General features: G+C 36.0%; 2 protein-coding genes and 1 long non-coding RNA gene across 7 annotated transcripts; 1 reads left to right on the plus strand and 2 right to left on the minus strand.

The window, feature by feature from the left end:
• Window positions 1–1,207: 1,207 nt before the first annotated feature.
• Window positions 1,208–4,797, minus strand: LOC120009684. 4 transcript variants are annotated; one of them, XM_038860360.1, is made up of 4 exons: window positions 4,595–4,794; window positions 2,850–4,027; window positions 1,774–2,746; window positions 1,208–1,641 (listed from the first exon to the last, which is right to left on the minus strand). In XM_038860360.1, exons 2-4 carry the CDS (start codon window positions 4,020–4,022, stop codon window positions 1,385–1,387), a joined length of 2,403 nt encoding a protein of 800 aa, XP_038716288.1. In that variant the 5' UTR covers window positions 4,023–4,027; window positions 4,595–4,794; the 3' UTR covers window positions 1,208–1,384. The 4 variants fall into 4 exon arrangements, with proteins under 4 accessions (XP_038716288.1, XP_038716286.1, XP_038716287.1 ...); XM_038860358.1 differs by having other exon boundaries at window positions 2,850–4,364; XM_038860359.1 differs by having other exon boundaries at window positions 2,850–4,022; window positions 4,595–4,793.
• A 1,196-nt stretch (window positions 4,798–5,993) lies between these two features.
• LOC120009707 lies at window positions 5,994–6,880 on the minus strand. The gene is made up of 2 exons (XR_005470731.1): window positions 6,568–6,880; window positions 5,994–6,444 (listed from the first exon to the last, which is right to left on the minus strand). It is a non-coding gene; the product is annotated as an uncharacterized LOC120009707 (long non-coding RNA).
• A 5,751-nt stretch (window positions 6,881–12,631) lies between these two features.
• On the plus strand, window positions 12,632–19,814 carry LOC120008567 (kinesin-like protein KIN-14I). Of its 2 annotated transcripts, none has more exons than XM_038858942.1 (19): window positions 12,632–13,116; window positions 13,843–14,009; window positions 14,095–14,238; window positions 14,351–14,617; window positions 14,713–14,784; window positions 15,077–15,145; window positions 15,290–15,367; window positions 15,517–15,651; window positions 15,733–15,814; window positions 15,901–15,996; window positions 16,102–16,278; window positions 16,382–16,488; window positions 16,593–16,771; window positions 16,866–17,027; window positions 17,135–17,388; window positions 17,486–17,649; window positions 17,831–18,019; window positions 18,607–19,127; window positions 19,331–19,814. In XM_038858942.1, the coding sequence occupies exons 1-19, from the start codon at window positions 13,014–13,016 to the stop codon at window positions 19,458–19,460; spliced, it is 3,096 nt and encodes a 1,031-aa protein (XP_038714870.1). In that variant the 5' UTR covers window positions 12,632–13,013; the 3' UTR covers window positions 19,461–19,814. The 2 variants fall into 2 exon arrangements, with proteins under 2 accessions (XP_038714870.1, XP_038714871.1); XM_038858943.1 differs by having other exon boundaries at window positions 15,077–15,142.
• The last annotated feature ends 1,156 nt before the right edge of the window (window positions 19,815–20,970 follow it).

Consider the following 20,970-nt stretch of genomic DNA (forward strand, 5'->3'; position numbering starts at 1 on the left):
TAACAACACGTCCATCCCTCCGACATATTTTCCAAGATTGAAGAAAACAAATTTTTTATGAGCACTATATCCTTTATAAGTTGTTAATTTTATAGTTTTAAACTTGTAAATATTTAAAATTCTTAATAAATTTCAATTTGTCCAATAACCTAAGAAAACCAAAACATCATATCACATGAAAACATGCATTCATGGTATTTACATACGATCAAAGATGTGACTTTGTACAAGGGATATTGCTTTCTACCATGCTTGATGATATCTTATCAAGTGGACTCATGTCTACATTGCAGAACTGGACTCCAAAGTTAGAATTGATAGCTCTGCAACAAATCGGTTTATCTGTACTTAGTAGTGCCCATACTAATGTATTAAATCAAGTATTGAATAAGGTTGTAGGAACGAGTGTAATTTATGTTGATTTACAGACTAAAGCTTTTATGTCTGAGGAGACTTTCTAATGATCCTAATTTCAGATCATTGATAAATTTAAAAGAAAAGGTAGTATCTTTCTTTTGAACGTGGTTCTCTTGTTACTAATGCATCTCTTTTTTTAATATTTGTTTGAATGCTTTTTGCCTGCGGTGGTTCTGCAGCCAATCCAAAGGCCAAAAAATAGGTTTTCATAGTGGTGGGGCTAAGGATGACATAATTGTATACTGGTAGTAGTTAGGTAAATGAGAGAAAATAGTTAGTTCTTTTAAATTAGTGGTTCAATAGGGTCATAAAATTCAGGCTGAATTCTACTGCTATTTGTCAAAGCCAATACTCCTCTTCTGAATTTCTGGTTGCAACTACTACCCCACAACTTTGAAAAGATAACTGAAACAACAACAGCCATTGCCTTTCCACATCTACTCTTTCAACCTTTCTTGGCCTCAAAAATTTCCCCAATAAACCAAACAGAAACAACCCACAAAAGCAAGACAAGTGGACCCTCCACTGATCCAACTTTTTTACCTGAGATTATAAATATACTGCTGAATATTGGAATTGATCCAATTTTGGAATGTGACTAGACTCTGATTAAATTAAAGGTCTTCAGATCATATACAAATTATTGGTAAGAAACATGTTTTGTTCCCCACTGTTGTGGATTTCCACTAAGAAAACCCATAATTAAACTAACAAAACCTTGTGGCCTACTTCTCATCCATTACAACAGCTGCAAAATTTGATTCTTCCTACCCAAAATAAGGCAAACTGATGGAAACAAACAATCACTTGGGCTGTCTGAATGTTATTGATGTTATAAATCAAGAATAGATCCTTTTTGGTGCTCAATGTCAGTCAAATGAACTCTACAAACATGTTAACATTGAATTCTTTTCTAGCTCCTAATCAAAAACAAAAGTGTGTCAGAAGACACTGAATGGGTAATTTCCTAAAGACCTAAACTCAACCACTGCGGCAGCCTTGTGTCCAGGATACTTTTCACCACATCCCTCACAAAAGAATCGAAACAAGATGAGCAACATCCTTCCATTAGACTCATCTGCCCGGCTGCCACTCTATCAGCAAGATGTGTACAATTTGGTGAAGCGGGCAGGGCATGTATCTCACTCTTCTTGTGATCAAGTCCACAAGCAGCTAAGATTGTATGAGTAGAACTCCTTGCAATGTCCTTGTAAGTACTATTGCCTGCAACAGAAAGCTATCTGCATCAGAGGATGGAACAATTCAAACTAACATTAAGTATTCCATCGGTGCATTAGAAGGAATGCTCATCTAAATCTTAGAACTTTTTGAATAAAAAAATTTAGCTGTGCATACCTAAATCAACATCTCGCGATAAGTTTCTCAAATGGCTTTTGACCAATGATTGCAATTGTTCCTTTGCCATGTAAAATTGGCTCTCCTGTCTAACAGGATAAGGGGACAAATTACCATCTAAAACAACACTGGATCTGCTGAATTGCTGCAGTTCCTCATTACCCAACATAGAATTAATTCCTCCAAGGTCAGGCCATAACGTCAAATTGACACATCCATCCACATTCGCAGTAGTAGGAGGATCCTGAATTGGCTGCATTCTCGAGTGGCTTAATCCTGAAGAAAAGAAATCCCTACTTTGTGTTGGTGTAGAAGTATTGTTCTGTAATCTCTCTTGTAAGAATGTACAATGTGATGTCTCAATATCTTGTGCCCTTGTATTTTGACTTGCCGTTTCCCTGTCCTGGTCAATTTGAGAGCTCAGAAAACCAGTAGCCAAATTGGCTGTTGAAATCCCATCTGTTCTACTTGCTGCAGGATTCATTCTGTTCATGGAAAGGAGATGATGTATTTGGCGATGTATCCAGCGCCTCCCAGATAGAGTTGGTGCCCCTGCCATAGACACTGGAGAAGCTGGTGGAACCTCTCCAACAGGAAATCTGGGAGAGTAGATATTCCCAAATGCATGAGTTGATGGTGTGCGAGGCGAAACTAGAGGGGGGTCCAACCTTTCCCCGATCATAATGGGCAATGGTCTACCAGATACATTGTTGCTTGCCATCCTTTGATCCGACAAAGAAACTTGAGCTTGTGAACTTGAGGATCCCAGAGCAACAGGTCTACAACCTTCACAGTACCAATTACCTTCGGGAACTTGCCGCCCAAGACCAACACAGTAAGTGTGGGCAGATGAATCACAGAGATCGCAGAGTAACATGAGGCCATCGTCCCCACCTTCATGGCACTCTGCACAAATCACATTCTCATATGGATCAAGGTAACTCCTGAGCTCTTCCTCAGATGGTTGATAGACCTGTATAAGCAATAACCCCATTTTAAACCAGGATATAGTCAACAATGTCTAGAAGATGTAGAGTAAAAGGCATAAAACAATAAGGGGCAAGCAGCAAAATCACCTGATCGCGCTCAGGAATTTGTATCACCGCATCTCTAAAATCCACAACCGTTGACCTAACTGGCTTAGTGATCGTCTTAAACCTCTGCTTGCACAAAGGACAACGAGATTCCACTTTCGACCACTCCATAATGCAAGTGAAACAGAAATAATGACTACAACAGTCCAACGTTCCCCTCAATCTCCTTTTATCTTCTTCAGACAAACAAATTCCACAAACCTGCTTTCCTAACTGACATTTCACTCCTTCTATCTTCTCTTTACCTTTTCTTTCTGGCAGCTTTCTTTGTTGCTGTAAATCCCCATCTTCCTGCATTATCTTTGAAGACAGTAAACTCCTCATATGTGTTCTCAAATTTGGACACAGTTCACTAGCTTCTCTTATTTGCTCTCTTTCTTCCTCAGATATGGTATACTCATAATCTGAAGATCCTGAAGACAAAAAATCTGTATCTGAAGATATAGTAAGTTTCCTTTTTCTTCCCCTTGAAGTTTTCTTGCTCTTTTTTCTCTCACCAGGGTCATTGTCGAGGAAATCATCATAGTTAACATCATCATCGTCAACTCGTGCTTTCCTTCTCAACCTATGACTATTTCTTCCTTTCTTAGCCAAAGGTTTCTTCAGAAACGCAGCTTTCTTCCTCCTTTTCTGGGCTCTAGCAGGGTGCTTTTTCCTCATACCCTGGTTGCCGCCCTTCAGATTAGTAGTCTTTTTTTTCCTCACCACCCTTGATTCTTCTTCCTCATCAAAACAATCATCTTGACAGGGCATAAACTCCTCATCGTCATCATCATCTCTTTCATCATAAATGTAATCATCGTCACCATCGTCCTCTTCCTCTTCATAAGATACCCTCTTTCTCTTTCGAGAAGTTTTATTACCTTCAGCTTTCCCTTTTGCCAAAGAACCCTTCTTTTCTCCCAATCTAACAACCTTCTTCACTTTTTTCTCTTCCTCATCCTCCAGCTCCTCCTCGTCAACAAAGCTACCAAAACTCTCTTCGGATGCATCCCCACCTAAGGAATCGCAAAAACCCTCGGAGTTTTCACCAGATACTTCATTTTCTTCATCAGAAACAACATAATCCTCATCTGAATCATCGGACCCGCTGTTATTATCTCTAATTCTTCTCTTGAAATTCCTCTTGGTACTAGCCTTTCCTCCCCTTTCCATCTATTCTTGCACACAGAAAACAAAATCCCAAAAGCCCTAATATCAGACCCAGAATGAACCAAGCAAATTATAAGATGCTGTAATTAAAAAGGCAAATATCAAATCAGATCGCATCCGTAGAAATCCAACATTCGTGAATTCTTTTCTTCCTTGCTTGGATTACACTCAAATGGGGTCATTCAATTAAGCCAATCTCACCAAAGAAAACAACCATTTTCAATCATCTCTTCCCACCGATCTGAAAGTTCATAGAAAGCAATAACCCAGAAAGTAAAACAAAAAACTGAACAAAACCCAGATCACAAAAACCAACAAATCCCCATTTCTTCTCCTTGAATTAAGCTGAAATAAAAAATCAACATTAGACAACACCCCCGACACTTTAACCTCGACCTATGCAGAATCAATCATTCAAATCGAGGTTATAATAGCAAAAAAAACATCCACGAAAGTCTCAAAAACTGAAAACAAAATAGATTGTTGAGCCACAACTGCCGACCCACATATACATATACATCAGATATGAAAACAAGAAGACAAAATCTAGAGAAGGGAAAGGGCTGGTGGTGTACCTGAGAGGAGGAAGAACACCGAGTACCGAAAATGATATCAAAAGATTATTCCTTTTTTTCTTGTTTTTGATTCTGTTATTGGTGCTGCAGTTGTTGCGTTCGTTGTCTCTTATACGTGCACAGATAGACAATGCATTTTGATATTTGATTTAAGATTAATAATCAAACACTTTCCTTCTTACAGAACAGAACAGACTACAGAGCCTCCAATTTTCCTTATTTTAAAATCATAAAATATTTTTTGGAACGTTAATAACACTTATGGTGGCGTACGCAACTTCGCTTCCTGATTGGACCTTAGCACTGTGAAATTACTGATGCACCCTTCCGTTGTCTTTTTGTATTTATTTCTCTTTTTTTTTTTTCTAAATTGTGATTTTTTTTATTTCATATTTACACTTAGTAACCGTTTGGTATGACTTATTTTTCAAATTCCATGCTAACTTGTAAAGTCGATTTTGTTTGTAATTTTTAAATTTCTATTACATTTTATTTCATTATGAATATTAATAGTTATAAATATAGAATATAAGATTATCAATATGAGGGTAATGTCAAAATTTATGACACGCTAACATAACCGCAGCGTATACACTAGCATATGATATCGGTTTGGTGTAGCGTCTCCCGATAATGGATAGCACTTCACCTACAATAATATATAACATTTTAGGCATGAATATAACGGTTGTTATATATATATTCCTTCATTGTCTCCTTAAAGGCACACTACTATAATTACTTGTGATTAGCATCTTAATATTTGATAATTAACATGACTATCATTTAATTAATTAATTTATTTTTTGTGGCACAAAGAAGACTATCATTTACTTGCCACATAGTCTTGTGCATTCTGCCTTTTATAAATGTAAAGGCAAATATTGTGAATGTCATTCATATCTTCACTTACGAGAATCTCCATTGTGGATTTATTATTATAATTTCATTTTCTCAAAAATATTTATAACCAGGAAATTATAGTTAATATTTTATTTGTCATCGAACCTCGAGTCTTAAAGGGTTAATTAATTTATGATACTAATTCCATAAGAAAGGTTTTCTAATTAGTGGAGGCAATGTTAAGATGCATTTTTAAAAGAAACTTAGCAATTAATAGGCAAAATAACATGACTAATTTGATTCAAACAACACAATTAAGTTTATATTGTCGGATATTAATATGGCTGGACCATAATTTATTTTATTTTTTTTTAATGAATATATTTTTTTGGGTCCAAATCGTATAGACTCGGGAGATTTTGAGTTCGATTCCAACTAGAAATAATATCTTTGTGGTCACGGTCTGGGCTTTGACTCAAATTACCATGTCGTTGTGTGAGAAATTTGAATATTTACATGCCTGATTTGTATGAGTTCTCTCAATTAAAAAGAAAAAGAAAAAAGTTATTCTCGTGTTTCTAGCTTCAAATAATGGAATCAACCTCTTCAAAATGGATCAGGGGATCGTCCAGTACTAAAAGTACCGGACTAATTAAGAACCATTGGATTTAAAAAAAATTAATCGTACGGCTCAAACTGTTTGCCCCCAATCACTCCTCACATATTCAGTTCCAACACACTCTCTTTCATCCATGGCGGCATATACATCTCATTTGCAAACTCTGTACTCTTCGTGACCTCCTGACCATCGACGACGCTTGATATGGCGGAGCTTTCACCGTCAACTCAGATTGGAAGGTAATGATACTGTTCAAGATAGTTTTGGCTTTGGGGGTACCAATACATGTACACATCCATAGATCCAACAATGCCACAAAACCAACTGAAATTCCAAGTAAAATGCATTGTAAAATGGATCGAAACTGAAATTCAATTATTCAAGTGATCTGTGATATCAAGAGCAATAAAATAAACCACCATGAGCAGCACCTCTACTTAGATTAAGTTTCTATAAAATCTTAAATATAACCAATAAAAGTTCGACAGAAATAGTGGATCTGTCCTCTTACCGCTGTTTGAGTCGGCTCAATGGAGATCTAAAATATAGAAAGCAGACTCCTCATGGTGAAAGTCCAGGCAAGCTAACAAATCAAACAAGAAGGTTAGCTAACAAATCAGATAAGAAGGTTAGCATACGAAAGACGAGAACAATGATATTATATTTGCTCTGACACGATTTGCTCTTCTTTGCAAGACACTCGAGAGGAGGATGAAGAAATTTGGTCAGAACAGATGGGTTGTGATAGAGAGATTTGAGAATGTGAGGACTGAGTGTGTGAGAGGGATGATTTGCCCGAAATTGGGGCAAACAATTTGAGTCGTAGAATTAAAAATATTCAATCCAATGGTCTTTAATTACTACTAAACTTTTAGTCCGGTACTTTTAGTACCGGACACCCCCCGGATCCTTAAGGATATGGGACAAGTATACACAAACTCACTCCTGCCGACATACCATGGGCCAAAAGGCCTAATTAAGATTGGACTTTTAAGATATTGTTTTGCCCTATCCACGGATGGGCTGGGTTAAGCGAACCCATAACATTAGTGATCCTTTAATGGGCCAATGGAATCCAATGGACACGGCCCATTAGTGTTCACATAATGTTACTTAGGGAGTGTTTAATGGGCCAAGTGAATCCAATGGACTAACCCCAACGGGAAATAATGAGCTGGGCCTGACATCAAAATAAGAACTGGCCCACTACCAACCAGCCCAAGTTAATACCCATTTCATGGGGTTAGTTAAAGTGGTCTTGTATGAGAATGAGAATGAAAAGGACTTGACAATTTGACATTCCATTCTACATTTGTACTTGAAGTCACAAAATCATCATGAAACCATGACATATTTACTATAAAAATAATTAAACACATATGATTAAAGTACACATAATGTTGTCTAATTATGTGTGTGTATATATATATGTATCTATATATCTTATTTATAAGGCTGGAACCACCTTTCTGCTGCTGCTAGAATCTAACTCATGACTCCAGTGCCCTTTTCTCCTAACACACTAACACAGGCCTCTAATTAATTAACACTAGTGTTTCATGAGTTGTCCAATTCAATGACCTTGTAGTGTTGATGACACCCATCTGCCTCATCTCTCACTCAATAAAACCCAAAAAAAAATCTTAAATATTTTGTTGGGATCATCCTCTCTAGCTAGTCTCTAGCTAGGTTGTTCTTATACATAGTAATAATATATATTCGTCTGAAATCTATTTCCGTTCAGAATAATATCATTGTGGGTCTTGTGGCCATGTGTTACACTTTGGTCCAACTTACATTGATGTCATGTGAGAATTTTTTGTACGCATGAGCCTAACAACCTTTGTTTAGACTTATATCAGATGTTTAAATGACAAGTTTGTATGATATCATTATCGATTAAAAAAATATATAGTGGTATTTTATTTTTTAATATTGGGAGTAAAAGAATTGCTTATCCAAAAACAAGAACATGGTCTAATCATGTCCTTTGTCTTCCCTTTTTTCAGCTTTAGATTTAGTTTTAAAAATAAAATAGTTATTTATATGCATTTGTTTATTACCTTATTTTTGGGCTTTAGAGAGTCGCTCAAATGGGGCCTTGTATAATATACTCCACAGAAACTACACTACTTTATGCATTAGCTTAATAACTTTAGAAAAAACAGGTGGGCTTTATTTTTATTTTTAGTGAAGGGCAGCTTTTCAAAAGAGTTACAGATTTTAGAGACCAATAGAATTTTTTTTATATAGCTTTACATTCTCTCTGTTTGAATGGTCCAAAAGAGTTAGATAGTGTGTATGTGTGTTGTATAAGTAGAAGCTTGAATGAGTTTATCTTGTTAAGATGTGTATCTCACATTAGTTAGGTGTAAGTCGCCGAAATAGTTTATAAGTACCTTTTCGAGTTGTTTTGGTTAGATTAATGCAGTACTTTCACAAGTTTTGTTTATGGTATAACTATACCAAAACAACGTCAATTTAAAAGTAAAACAATTTTGTGTAATTCAATAGGATAAAATGAGTCAATATTGAAATTAACTGTATGTCACATAAAATAAAGAGAGGTAGAGATGACCATATTGATCGAATTTATCAAAGTTTCTAATTAGTTCCATTAAAGGGAGGGGGAGGGGGAAGGGGGGGAGACCATCAGACATTACTCTATGCACATGTTGTTGGAGAATTGTCTTAGTCAAGAAATCAATTCAATGTAGGGTTTATTAGTGTTGATATTTGAGTGTCAATTATGAAAGAACCTATATCCCTTACCAATCCATTTAAGAGAAAAAGGAAACTAGAAGGCATTGATCAACATACTCAATTTGGAAAGACTACTTTAAAATCTTAGGGCAAAAAAGCATTTAAAAAAAAAAAAAAAAAACTTGTGACTTGTTTTGGACAATGCTAGAGACCCTCAAAATTTGACACCCAAAAGTCTCACAAATCTATGTGACATTAAAATAACCATTGATTAAAAACACACATGTAGGACCCACTTTACATCAAACACTCCACATTAAATGGGGATCTTTTGGGGGTCTCAAGCATTATCCGACTTGTTTTAATCATGTATGATGCTTATTAAATAAATGAAAATAGTTGGTCTACAATTTTTATCTAATTTTTGCTTGATTTATTTTTTTATATATTGTTGTGTACTTCGAAATTTTATATTTTCCAATTATGCAACAAAACCTTATTGTTAGGGATGGCAACGGGTCGGGTACCCTTCCAATTAGTAAATACCAAAACCGTTTCCATTTAAGATACTCTATACCAAAACCGTTCCAAAACCATTTAAAAAACCATTTAAATTTCCAAACCCGGAACAGTTTCATAACCATTTACCATCGAGTAACCGTTTACCATTTAACTTTTAATTTTTTTCTTTGATGATTATATTAATATAAATTAATATTGAGTATGATTTATATTACTTATGATTTTATAATTCAAATTAGTCTAATTTATAGTTTTATTAGTATGCTTCTATAAATATATACGTTTTAATATGCTTTATCATGTTATAATTTAATATCATAGTAGTATATCTTTATAGATTATTTATAATATTATTACTATAATAAATCTTTTTATTAAACTGTTCGGGTACCCTAAACCCGACACCAAAAACCAAACCCGACCCTAAACTGTGACGGGTTTGAAAACCAAAACCAAAACAATTTTCAAAACCTATAGGATCGGTTTTTGGGTTTTAAACGGATCGGATACTCTGCGGATAGTGCTCGGATCGGTTTTTTTTGCCATCCCTACTTATTGTTAACTTGGAATTATTTTGGGGAAAAACTAGTAGATATTTTTGAGTCAAATGCTTTGACTAGATGTATTTATATATACATATATAATATATTTATTTTTACAATTACAAGTAGAATAGCCCATTAATAAAAAATATTAAAAAAAAATGCAATTGATGTGAGTTTTTTTATTTAATTTTATTTATCTACTCCTTCCTGAATGGCCAAATCATGGTTTTGGCAGGCCTTTAGGCGGGCCAATGGAGCCCACTCAGTTGCGGAGGGTGTAGATTGGGCCGGCAGGCTTTTGGACTTAGACTAATGGATGCCTGCCGGCATGGTCATCTGGGCCCCACCTCCTTGTGGGCCCACTCGCAGCCATTGATACTCCATGTAAGTTGGTGCATGCGCGAGTAAAGAAAAGAAGAGGAAGACAAGGAAGAAGAATCCACTCTCAGGTTTGGTTGTCCGAGCCTATGACGTGCGGTTCCGAACCACTGGTTTGAATATTTTCGAACGTTGGAGGGAACGGGCAGGTTTCGAACCAATAAAACAGAAATATATTCACAAATACATATATCCAATCAATAAAACAGAAAAATAAATCAAGTAATTGCGACACCTTAATCATCATCAAATATTTTTATCCAAAATAATAATTGGCTAATTACATAAACCCACATGGGAAATTAGTGAAAAATTTTTATCAAGTTCTCCCTAAATTTTTGGTTTAAATGCAAATTATTTTTAAGAAAATATTTGTCATGGAGATTGTGGGTTCGATTTCTATATGAACTCGTAGTGAATTTTTCATATATTTGTTTCGTACGAATGCTTCGCGGAATATTGCACGAGTGTGTGAATTTTTTTTCCTCAGTAACATATATCAATATGGAATCAAGAATTCCCGAGATAATGGAATTCAAAGAAAAAAATTGGGGAAAAAAATCAACAATGAGAGGTGACATGTACATATCAAGAACGTATGATGTGTTCCTCATACCTAATTTGCTTAATATTTACCCTGTCCATAGATTGCTATAGATTAAGTTTAAAGACACATGTCCCGTCCAGGAGCAGTGAACATGGATAAGGTGTTGTTCCTTTTCATGCTTTTGTTACGAACATATAATACCACTTCGGTAAGACTTGTGTCTTCCATTGGGTATATATGATTAAACTCACTTTCAAACAACTAACTAGGCATTTTCCTATGTTTGGTGAGTTGGACTTAGTCTACTTGTTTGGTTTGGGAGGAACAAACCCGTGAGGATAATCCAATATATACATGGAAACTAAAACCCTAAACCAGACGATATAGTTGATTGTTTGGGTTATGAATTTTTGATAGCTTTGTGTTTGGTTTAATCTTATGCTTCCAATTCACATATTGGATCACTACTTTATTCCTTGCTTACGTGAACACATGTCCTGTTGCATTGCCCATTCCCATAATTTAATTTAATGTTTTATGTATGATGAAGAACACAATCAATTTAGGCACTGATATGGTCATGGAAAGTGATGAATGTCCTAATAATTAAAGGATAATTTTGTTTTAGTTTTACTTCTCATTAGATACATGAACTAGTATCATTCAATATTATATATAGATTAAAAATTGACTAACATGACCTTGATTTCTGCTGGTGAATTATTGCTTGTGACATCTAATCATGATCACATTTTTAGACTTCACATGTAAGCAAATAAACCCATCTAAAATCACTTGAGTGATAATCTAGTTGTGAATCTCTATGGGGCCAAATCATATGAACTCTGTCAAAATGTCTTGAATTCGATTTATATTGAGAGAATATCTTTGTGATTATGTGTTGAACTCTGACTCAACTTACTCCGTCGTCAAGTGAAAAATTTATATGCGCGCGAGCCTAATTGTCCGAGTTTGATTGCCAAATGTCAAGTTTGCATGGTATCGTTGTCGATTGAAAAAAAAAAACTCATTTAAGGTTTACATTGTTAGGAAATTAAACTCTATGTTGTAATGATCAAAATATGCAACATGAGGAGACAAATGCATTTTGTTTCATTATTTGGGTTTGACATATTATAGTTTCACACATTTCAATCTAAATATTCATAGCTTGCCCTATATATATACGAATCAATATTTTTTATTGCCCAACTTTTATAGTGAAATTCTGATAGACTTGTCTTCTGTCATCAATGTTAATTTAACATCTACAATCTAAGACAAATCCAATTTGTGTTACCTTTCAAAGACACAAGAAAGAGCAACATCTAATGAAGTGTGGAGGAAGCAAACTAAAGGGTAGATGCCTAATGGCTTCAATGGACATTTGATGATAGTTACTTTGATTTACTCTCTAGGAAAATAACAATTGAAAGTGAAATTGTACTTGCATCATTTTGGGTTTAATTGATTAATTATCTAGTGACATATACATACATATATATACATATTTATACACACACACATATATACACATATCCATTTCTCTCATTGCTCCAAGTTCAATGCATCAAAATCCAAGCAATTTGGTAACCAATCTATAATTTGAAATTATGGAAAAAATTCACGACAAATGAAGAATTAAATTATTCAGTCTGACGAAAGGTAACTCGATTGATAATCAATTGGGTTAAGTATATTTTTGTTCAATATTCAATCTCAATGAAAAACATATTTATGAGTAGTATTCCAATGAACATCTTCAACTTTTCAAGAAAGAATTCTAAAAAATAAAAAAATGAAGGTAAAATTAACCGATTGGTTTCTTTCCAATACCGTGAAAGTATAAACCGTCGAGTTCTCAAGAACCCGTGAGGCTCGGAACCAGGTTCGACCTCTACCTTTTCTCTTCAATATTAGACCAGACAACACACAGAGAGAAAAGAGAGAAAGGGAGGGGGAGAGAGGGAAAGCGAGTAAACCTGTTTTAGGCATCCCCATTTTCTCTCTTTCTCTCTGGTTTTTCTCTATATTGATCTTCGTACAGGTACAGATCCCTGTATAACGAATATCTGTTTTCCGTCTCGGAGATTGTATATTGTCAAACCCACATAGCGTATAGATACATAAACACGCATACAAGTGTCATTCGTTGATTCTTTGGATTTTTTTTGGAGATAAAGTGAAAAAGATTCAAATTGTGAGATTTTGGGATTTGGGTTTCGAGTATTGGATTGAATTTTGTTGGCTTGTTGGTTGGAAATGGCAACCGAGCAACTTTTGGCACTTGTTGAGGATGTTCTTCAACAACATGGGGCTCGCTCGAGGGACATTGATATGGCTTCAAGAAAAGCTGAGGAAGCATGTATGATCAATCATTCCTTTAAATTCTTCACTTCTATTGCATTTAAAGATTTTGAGCGGCTTGGAGATTTTTTTTTCTTTCGATTGGTTCTTTGATGAAAATATTTTGAGTCTCTTTGGTCAGTTTCTGTTTTAAATTCTGATTTAGCAAGTTTTTTTCCCCCTCTTTTGGAGTATTGTCATTGAAATTCAGGGGGTTTTGAGTATAGAATTCCTAGAATTGAATGGTGGGATATTGTTTGATTGTACTATCTATGCTAATAATCTCTACCTTCGATTGATTTGAGTGCTATAAACGATCATGCCTTCATAGCAACTTTATCATGTCAATTTAGTCAAGATATTTTGCTCCTCATTTATGGTTGTAAGTAAATTACTTCCGCCTCTGTGATCGTGTGTATGAGAAAATGGGCCTTTAGATTACTTGGAATCAAGGAAGAAATATGGATTCTATACGCACAGTAGTAACCCATAGCAAAAGGATACAAATATTGGACGTATTTGTCAAGTGGCGGAGGGTTGCTATTGAATTGTGAATTACCGACTGATGTAGCTTAGGATCTACGACAACTGATGTAAACAACAACTCTCATGCATAAGACTCCTGTAGTGGATGGTGTTAGGGACAAGCGGGGTGTACGCAACCTTACTCCCACATAATATGTGATGAGGCTGTTTTCAAGAATTGAACCCGTGATTGATAATATTGCTGATTTGTATTTGGCAGCATTGAGAAGGTATGAAGCAGCAGGGTGGCTGAGAAAGACTGTTGGAGTTGTTGGAGGTAAAGATTTGCCGGCTGAGCCCTCTGAAGAAGAATTCAGGCTGGGTCTGCGTAGTGGAATTATCCTTTGTAATGTTCTAAACAAAGTCAACCCCGGAGCTATACCAAAGGTACCGTTTGTCTCGGTCTTTATATTGTGTTTTCAAGCTTCTGCGCCTTTTTTTTGGTTGTAATTTACTAAGATTTTCTTGTTAGGTAGTTGAGGGTCCATGTGATTCTGTTATCATTCCGGATGGGGCAGCTCTATCTGCATACCAGTACTTTGAAAATGTAAGGAACTTCCTTGTAGCAGTGGAGGAAATGGGGCTTCCTACCTTTGAAGCCTCTGATTTGGAACAGGTTAGAATAATATTTTTAATTTTGAAAAGAATATCTGGTACTTGTGCTTAGAGAATAGAGAATGAGTATGAAATATTTGAGACTGTCTTTCTGTTGTGCCTTGAATTTTCAGGGAGGGAAATCTGCAAGGATAGTAAATTGTGTCCTGGCACTTAAATCATACAGTGACTGGAAACAAAGTGGTTGTATTGGGTCATGGAAATTTGCTGGAAATTCGAAACCCCCGACCAGTAATGGCAGTAGACAATTTGTACGGAAAAATTCAGAACCATTCATGAATTCGATATCACGGACTATGTCATTGGGTGAGAAGTCCATAGATAGTTTGTCCAGTGATCAGTCTTCACATGATGATGTAGGCCATGACCACAATGATGCAGTTAGTGAGCTTTGTTGCTTTTGAATATCATTATTACTTATATGTCTTGGGAAAGAACTACTTAGAGCTAAAATATGCTTGCATTTGGATTTCAGGGTGCTCCTCGGTCCTTAGATATGCTAGTCCGTGCAGTTCTTGCCAATAAGAAACAAGAAGAAATACCGATTGTAAGGATTCTTGTGGTTGCTTTCTTAATCTTATTGGTGAATTGTTTTGATCTGAAATGTGCACGACATTCTCTTCATTCTTACCATGCAGATACTTTAATAACTATTGGAGTTGTAGCACACTTACATGGTAGAAATGCCATATTGATATTGATCCTGAAAATTTTTCGTTAGATCTCTTAAGGATAATGTTTGGGTTCAACTTCTGTATCTGAATTAAGCAATTTATTTTTGACTCGTAAGTCATAACATCATTTACTTAAAGAAATACGTACTATACTGCTTATGACAGCTTCTGGAATCTATGCTGAGTCAAATTATGGAGGAGTTTGAGCGTCGATTAGCAAGTCAAAATGAGGTGGTGAGCTGCTATCTTTTATCTGCCGTAGTTTTGCATCTTCAAGTTCTCTTCAAGTTCATTAACTTGGTGCTGATGAAAGTTCCTTTCACCCTTAGTAATGCAAGCAATTGTTTTTTGTTAGTTAATTCGTTGTTAACCTGGCAGGTGAAAACAACTCCAAAAGATACAGCTGCATCTAGCCCCATTCTGTCTCTTTCAAGAACTTCTTCTAGTGACATTAAGGTAAGAGTGCACTTGCACTTTTGAATATTTAAACACAAACTCTCAATCTGAATCTTTGGATGATTATTTTGCCTTTCAAGTTAACTATACTTACAGAAGATCTTGTTTGCAACTGCTTGACATTTTCCTCAACTGATGCAATGGTTAAGATGGAAGAAGAAGTCTCTGCTCCAATTAGAAGGGAGGAATGTCTCAATCAAAAACATGATGATTGCAATGCGGAAGCAAGCAAACAACTTCAGAAAATGCATGTGTTGCTTGAACAACAGCAAAAAGATGTTCAGGTAATTTGCTGTAAGATCATGCCAGCTTTAACATCGTTAAACCTACCATGATTTTTACTGAATGAGCAACGTTTCTTACAGGTACTAAAAAGCACATTTCATACTACAAAGGAAGGAATGCAATTTTTGCAAATGAGGTACCAAGAGGAGTTCAACAATCTAGGTATGAATTCAAATTGATCGTTACTTACCTTTTTTGAGGTCCTTAGAGAGGGAATAATCTACCTCATCACTAGCTCTCTCCAATAGGTAAGCACTTGCATGGTCTAGCTCATGCTGCTTCAGGATATCAGAAAGTTCTTGAAGAAAATCGCAAGTTATATAATCAAGTGCAGGACCTGAAAGGTAACATTGTTAGTGACCTAAAGCTTAATCTGCTGTTGTTATTTGCTCTGATATGTACATCAATTTCCTTTACTGGTTTAATGATGTTCCATTATGTCTGATCAGGAAACATTAGGGTATACTGCAGAGTGCGACCCTTCCTGACGGGGAAAGCAAATTGTTTGAGTACAGTAGAGCACATAGTGGAAGGGAATATCACAATAACCACCTCAACAAAATATGGAAAAGATGGACGAAAATCATTTACTTTCAACAAAGTATTTGGTCCTAGTGCAACCCAAGGTTATCAACGCCCATTTGCTATAGCGATATACTGTTTCTATTTTTCAAATTTTCTTTTTTTGGTATTTCTCTCAATCTTATGGTTCATGTTATTTCATTGCAGAGGAGGTGTTCTCTGACACCCAACCTTTGGTTCGGTCAGTTCTTGATGGGTATAATGTGTGTATTTTTGCTTACGGTCAAACAGGTTCTGGTAAAACTTTTACTATGGTGAGAAATAGTTGATCTTTCAAGTTCTTTTTCTTCAATTCAGAATTTTCTTACAGCTATTTGACCAGTCAAATTGTTAATGTCAATCTTATTAATCAATGCAGACTGGACCAAAAGAGCTTACAGAGGAGAGCCTAGGTGTAAACTACAGGGCATTGAGTGACCTATTTCTGCTCTCACATCAGAGAAGAGACATTATTAGCTATGATATATCGGTGCAGATGCTTGAAATATACAATGAGCAAGTTAGGGACCTCCTTGTGACAGATGGTCTTAACAAGAGATATCCTAAAGACTTCAACACTTCATCGATTTGCATCTTTTACAGTGCATGATATATTTCTTTGCATGTAATTGTATTCTTAACTCCTACACACACTAGAAATTCGAAACAGTTCCCAAACTGGAATTAATGTACCAGATGCAAACCTTGTACCTGTATCAACGACTTCTGATGTTATAAATCTTATGAACCTTGGGCAACAGAATCGAGCTGTGAGTGCTACTGCCATGAATGATCGAAGTAGTAGATCTCACAGGTACAGTAATTTGTATATACTTTGCTCTTTATTGTGATTTGAGAACATTGACTTTTCTCCTTATATATGCTCATGTACTCACTAGCTTACATGGGTGGCACCTGCAGCTGCTTGACAGTTCATGTTCAAGGGAAAGACCTGACATCTGGAACTGTTCTTCGTGGTTGCATGCACCTTGTTGATCTGGCAGGAAGTGAGAGGGTTGACAAATCTGAGGTTACAGGAGATAGGTTGAAGGAAGCACAGCATATCAACAAGTCTCTTTCTGCTTTAGGAGACGTGATTTCCTCTCTTGCTCAAAAAAATTCACATGTTCCCTATAGAAATAGCAAACTCACTCAATTGCTTCAAGATTCACTTGGTACGATTATCTAACATCCTTTAACCTGTCATGAAGGGCTTCATAGCTCCATGCTAACATTGTTTACAATTACTTGAATGGTATTTATATCTGTCAGGTGGGCAGGCAAAGACACTCATGTTTGTTCATATCAGTCCTGAGGCCGATGCTGTTGGAGAAACAATTAGCACCCTTAAATTTGCTGAACGTGTTGCCTCTGTTGAGCTTGGTGCTGCTCGAGTTAACAAAGATAGCGCAGAGGTGAAAGAGCTTAAAGAACAGGTTTGTGCTGTCTTACATTATTGTTCTGCAGTGGTGCGACTTGAACTGCCCTTAGTTTGCGTCTTGCTTATCAGAGTTTTCTTTAGAGGGCTTGTCTTAATATTGTAACATTGCTTTGCACCCCCTGCTTCTTACTGGCTCAATATGTGAAGGGCACAATTTTTTCTCCCTTTGTTTTCAGATTGCTAATCTTAAGACAGCCCTAGAAAGGAAGGAGGGAGAGTCAGAGCACCTGCCGCATTCTCAATTTAGCTCCCCGGAAAGTTCTATAACGAAGCCTCGAGGGTTTTCTTCTCATCATAGTTGGCATGGTGCGGGAGATAAGTCCAGCAATCGTAGGCATCCTATGGATGATGCTGGTAGCGTAGAGGTATGAACTAAGTTTTCCTTTTTTTTTAAAAATTTTATTTTTAGACGAAGACCTTTGATATTCTTTTGCCAATTGAAGATTCATGAATTTTAGAGGAAATGTATTGTAAGCTGGAGCAGTAACCCAAGCTACCGGTCATAGATCAGCTTTGATATTTTTGTGGGATCAGCAATCAATGATGCTCGTTATTTTTGCCAGCACCTTGAGATGAAACTACAGAATAAAGTAGGATGCCCACCAAGAGGCAGGAACATGAAGTCACCAATAGATAATTATTAGATCTTTGATGAATGATGACATGATCTCTTGAATTCAACAAACTGAGAAGGTTATGAACTGAGATGGGCTTGTGTCCAATGTGCTGATAATCTTGCTTTTCTTGCTTTTAGCTTACCTATGGTACTCATTATTACTATTTCATAAATCCTCCTTCTTGTAATGATCTTTTCAGGGCTGATCTTGTAGGGGTTGGCTATCCCATAATGGTTTCGGAATAAAGTTTTTCATCCTTTGGATTAAAAAAAATAAAAATAAAAATGAAGAGTTTACTTGACCAGATATTGACGTTATAAAGTACTGACCTACAGGGTAAGAAGAAATCTTCATTGAAACCAAGAAGGCGAAGCTTGGACCCCCAAGATATGATGAACTCACCTCCCTGGCCACCTTTGGGAAGTCCTGCTCTTAGTGGAAAGGATGACGACAAAGAATCAGCTAGTTCTGGTGACTGGGTTGATAAGGTCATGGTGAACAAACTTGATAGTTTGAGTAGAGTAGAAAATCTGGACGGACACTGGGAAGGACTTGATAACAGACAGTTACCTGAGACGTTTTATCAGAGTGTCATGCTAGATTCTTCGAAGATATATCCAGAACAACCCTATAATAGATACATGATGACCAAAAAAGACAACCAAGACTATGATGCACAACAAAATCGGTATGAGACGGCCAGCACCGACGATGAGCTTGAAGCTGCAACTCGCGATTGTTCTGAGCCAGACTATCTTTGGCAGTCCAATCTTCCTCGACCTAGTAGCCTGGCTAATGGGTCTGGACCTAAGACAAAAAAGAGTAATCTAAGGGCACCAAAGGTCATCGAAACCCGGTAATTATCTGATTACTGCATTTGCTTGTGCTTTATTGATGCATACACGTATCTCTTGTACTTGAGTATTCATTTGATCTTAGAAACTGAAAGTGTAGGGGCTATAACATCTATCATTTCTATTGTTTTGATTATTCCTCAACAGCCTGTCATTTATAACCTTTTTTCTGATGGGACACTATGAACATTTTTCAAAAAAACAGGAGTTCGATTCCATCGTTGATTCCTCAGCCGTCACGCAAACTACCCAACGGGGTTAGTCAACCTTCACTCAATACAGAAAACAAGCAAGTTCCTCTAGGTGGGAAGAGGAGAGTTGGACATGCCAAGTGATGAGTAATTTTTATAATACTCCAGAAAGTGATGACCTTTTTTTTCTTCTTAATTTTTTTTTGTTCTTTTGGTTTCCTCTTGTGTATCTATGATTTAGTTGTAGATAGAAAGAATGAGCGAGGGAGAGAAAGTGAGAGAGGAAAGTGGCAACAATTCTGGTTGTCTTAGTTTTTCTCAGGTGGTGATCATATGGGATATATTTGGTGGGAATTACTGATTTTTTTGAGCTTGTTTATAAGGGTGTGTTGATTCTTGTGATTCTATTTTCTTTCCCATGTTTACAAAAGAAGGAAAGAAAGAAAAGAAGTTCAAAGTGAAAGGAAATTTTTTTTGGAGAAGTTGAAGCAGTAGTTCTCTCTATTATGTTGTGTTGTAGTTGTTCATTTTCTATCGTTGTTGTTTCGGTTGTCTTCTATTACATAGATGTGCATGCATATAGCCATATACATGTCATGAGTGTATGCATACATGTAATGGAACCAACACCTAGCTTGTCAATCTCTCGGATCAAATTATATGGATTTGAGAGGTTTTGAATTTAATTTCTATCGGAAGCAAGCATGATTTTGACCCAACTTCTGCACGCGGTTCGGATTTAAATTTATATTTAATGTCTAAATGATTAAATTTTTATAGTATCATTAAAGGTTAAAAAAAAAAAACCAACTCAGGTGGGCCCGGCCCAATAACATCCACTTGCGCGTGGGGTGCAATGTCACGACGTTTCCAGCTGGGGTCCCTAGAGAAGAAATGGCTATGAGTGGCTGATATGGGTCCTACCATCACATGGCCATGTCAACATTGTATTTCTTTTTCTTTTTCCTTTTAATTTCTTTGTTTAAGAAATACCCACAAATTTAAAAAGAAGAAAACATCCCCACGATTGTCAAATCCATTTGATTTGATACACAAAGGCTGTTTGAATTTGATTGGAGATTTTATACCTTATTGCGTGATGACCATATGGCCCTCTTAAATCCTTACATTGACCCATACATCTTTTTATTTTTCTTTTTATATCACCCGTTCCATAGAGATTATTTTGTTTTTTTTAATATCAACTTATAAAATTGTGAAAAATAAATGTGTTTGGAGAAATTTATAACTGATGCTAATTTATAAGTTTATGTCACGTAAACGTAAGCTGCGTTATCATGATTGATTGATGGGCGGACATATTAATATTTATAATTATATCTAAATTTTGCAATATATATATATATATATATGGGGTTCGTTTGTTTACCTTTGTTGCAATCCAGCTGGTATTGACTTTGTGATCCTGATTACTTGAGTCTTGGCATGCAATTAGGGCAACAAACAACCCACTCAAACAATTCATTTCATGTTTTCTCATAATTGGATCTTAGTGGGATATATTATAATTTCTTATTAATTCTTTTTCTTTTTTGTTTTAATAAAGTTGGATCCTAGATGGTTACAGGATGTCAAAGTCGGGCTCTCTAGTTTTCATAAAATATTAAGAAAAAAAAGACGTTATATGTTGTTG

This window comes from Tripterygium wilfordii, chromosome 11 (genome assembly GCF_013401445.1).
Source record: "Tripterygium wilfordii isolate XIE 37 chromosome 11, ASM1340144v1, whole genome shotgun sequence".
NCBI lineage: Eukaryota > Viridiplantae > Streptophyta > Magnoliopsida > Celastrales > Celastraceae > Tripterygium > Tripterygium wilfordii.